Consider the following 2296-nt stretch of genomic DNA (forward strand, 5'->3'; position numbering starts at 1 on the left):
TCACTATTTTATTTTAAATTTAGCCACTAGTTTTATATTGTGTTAAAATCATGGCTAACACATGCTATTTCTAATCGTTTTTAAATTTGTATTTTATTTCTGGAAATCAACTTTTGACCCCCCCCCTCTCTGGCTCGTGACCCCCCTGTGGGTCCCGGAATTACTGCTCTAAGCGATGTCATTTTTTCGGCGTTGGCCCTTGCCGACAGAAGTTCCTGTATCTCGTCTCTCCAGTTTGACATTTTTGTTGGTGTCTTTCTGCCTATCACCCCTTCTTCACCCTTAGATGTTTTTTTTCTTCTTCCAGTTTTGTGCCGGCTAAGTACCGTGTCGGGTCCACCTGCTTTGGACATTTGCCTTTTTACATAAAGCTGCATAAAGTGCATGTGTAAACAGCACTTTCAAAGGTCATTGGGGTCAGAAGAACAACTTCCCAACCTTGGAGGAGCATTTGAATGTACAATAATCCATTTTACCCAGATCCATGTTTGTAGCTTTGCTTCTGGGATTGTAATTAAAGCTTCATCTTCACCAATTGGAAAAGCATCCCCAGACCACTAATCAAGTCTCGTCCTCCTTCTTTAGTCCGTCTCACGTCATCAGCCCAGTCCACCAATCACGAGTTAATTTTTCCCTGGCACCTGAAGAGTAGTCCATAACAGACACCCTGCACAGCTGTGATTTAATCTGAGCAGTCCACCACTGTGCTTCTTTGGTTAATGTGAACCAGGCTTGTTTGTATTGTAATCTGTTTTTAATCGGTAAGATTTAAGTAGACAGGCAGGGTTTGTTTTCCCTTTTTCTTTCTTGGAAATTATAAGCTATATATGTGAATTTAAGTTAATTGAAAGAGTTTGTTTTATTGATTTGGCTTTTTCTTTACTAGCTCACATTATTTATTTATTTGTATCTGTATGCAATGTTACATTCAGTATTTGACAAACAATAAATACACATTCGTTTCATGTTTCTTCCCTTACTTCTGGACCTCTCTGGGACATAACAGTGGCACACAAAAACCTGAAAGCTCTTAAGAGACGAGAAAGTAAACTTTGACTTGAGATTTTTTTGTATATACACCTATTTACAGTTTTCAAAAACATGGAACATGAAGGTCAGTGTTTCTAGATACTTTATTCACACATTAACTATTTAAATGCAAGCTGTGAACACAAACTCAAAATATTTCCTACTGCAAGAGAAATAAATACAGGAAGTGACCAAAAGACTACCGTACACTACTTTATTTGTCCACATTTAGATGCCATCTGTCACAGTATGCTTTGTTACTGTGAAACGGAGCACTTGCATAGACAATTTCATTACATCATCCTCTCAGTATCAAATTCACTTCAAAAATATATTCCAATAAAATAGGTTTTAGTTACAATATTAAAAAGGCTCTACATTTTATGTGTGCGTGTGTGTGTACTATTACACAGTACGTCATACATGTTTAAATTAGCAGACCAAGTACTACTGTCCAGACTGAGAAAATAAAAGGAATTAAGGAATTCCTTTTGAGGCAATCAGCAGATAGTGTGTGTTGCAAACTGACTTTTTGGAAGCATGTCCTTTCCTTTGTCATAGAGAGTACATCAGAGTATTTCTGAGTCTAAAGCCTGAGCACCTTCCTTCCTTTTGTAATAATATAACCACCTACTATTTTGACATTGTGAATCAATAACACCAAACCAAAAACTATATATTATTAATGTTATGTATTTGAGCTCTCCCTACACAGGCACAGTTGTCAGTCTGCTGGAATTTGAGTCTCTTCAGAGCTCCGTCTTCCTATTACTCACTGAGCGGCTGGCAGCCCCATCCTCTGCCGCAGAGCTGGAGGTAGAGGAGGGCGCGTCATTGGGCTGAAAACCCAATGAGGCTGAGTTGATGCAGTAGCGTTTTCCAGTGGGTCGTGGTCCATCATCAAACAGGTGTCCCAGGTGAGCTCCACACTTAAACACAATGGGAAAGATTAATTTACAGCTTTTTAGAATTTTAGTTGTACATTATCAACATGTCCATTTGTGATCCTGCAAAAATGATTCCCTCGCCATCCATGCAATTTATTGAGGGAAAGTGGAGGCAATGTCCCCTGCCGTCTTATTTCATATTCTACATAGACATAGTGGCTTTAAGTAAAAACAACAACAAAATCCCTGAAACGTTAGGCTTTACAACAATATGATCTGTGACGTCACTTGACACCCAGGTTTTGTGTTGGAGTTCTACAGTATCCAAAATGTGCACTTGTACATTTGATTGACATAATACGTTGCTAGACAAAAAAAAA

The 2296-nt window shown here is 38.5% G+C and overlaps 1 protein-coding gene across 1 annotated transcript in view; it reads right to left on the bottom strand.

The window, feature by feature from the left end:
- Positions 1 to 1115: 1115 nt before the first annotated feature.
- Positions 1116 to 2296, bottom strand: part of msrb3 (methionine sulfoxide reductase B3) — a 22125-nt gene continuing 20944 nt past the window's right edge. Inside the window, 1 exon segment of the mRNA XM_032505709.1 lies at positions 1116 to 1958. Within this exon segment, the coding sequence (XP_032361600.1) occupies positions 1779 to 1958 (180 nt within the window). The 3' untranslated portion in view covers positions 1116 to 1778.

This window comes from Etheostoma spectabile, chromosome 23 (genome assembly GCF_008692095.1).
Source record: "Etheostoma spectabile isolate EspeVRDwgs_2016 chromosome 23, UIUC_Espe_1.0, whole genome shotgun sequence".
Classification (NCBI taxonomy): Eukaryota; Metazoa; Chordata; class Actinopteri; order Perciformes; family Percidae; genus Etheostoma; species Etheostoma spectabile.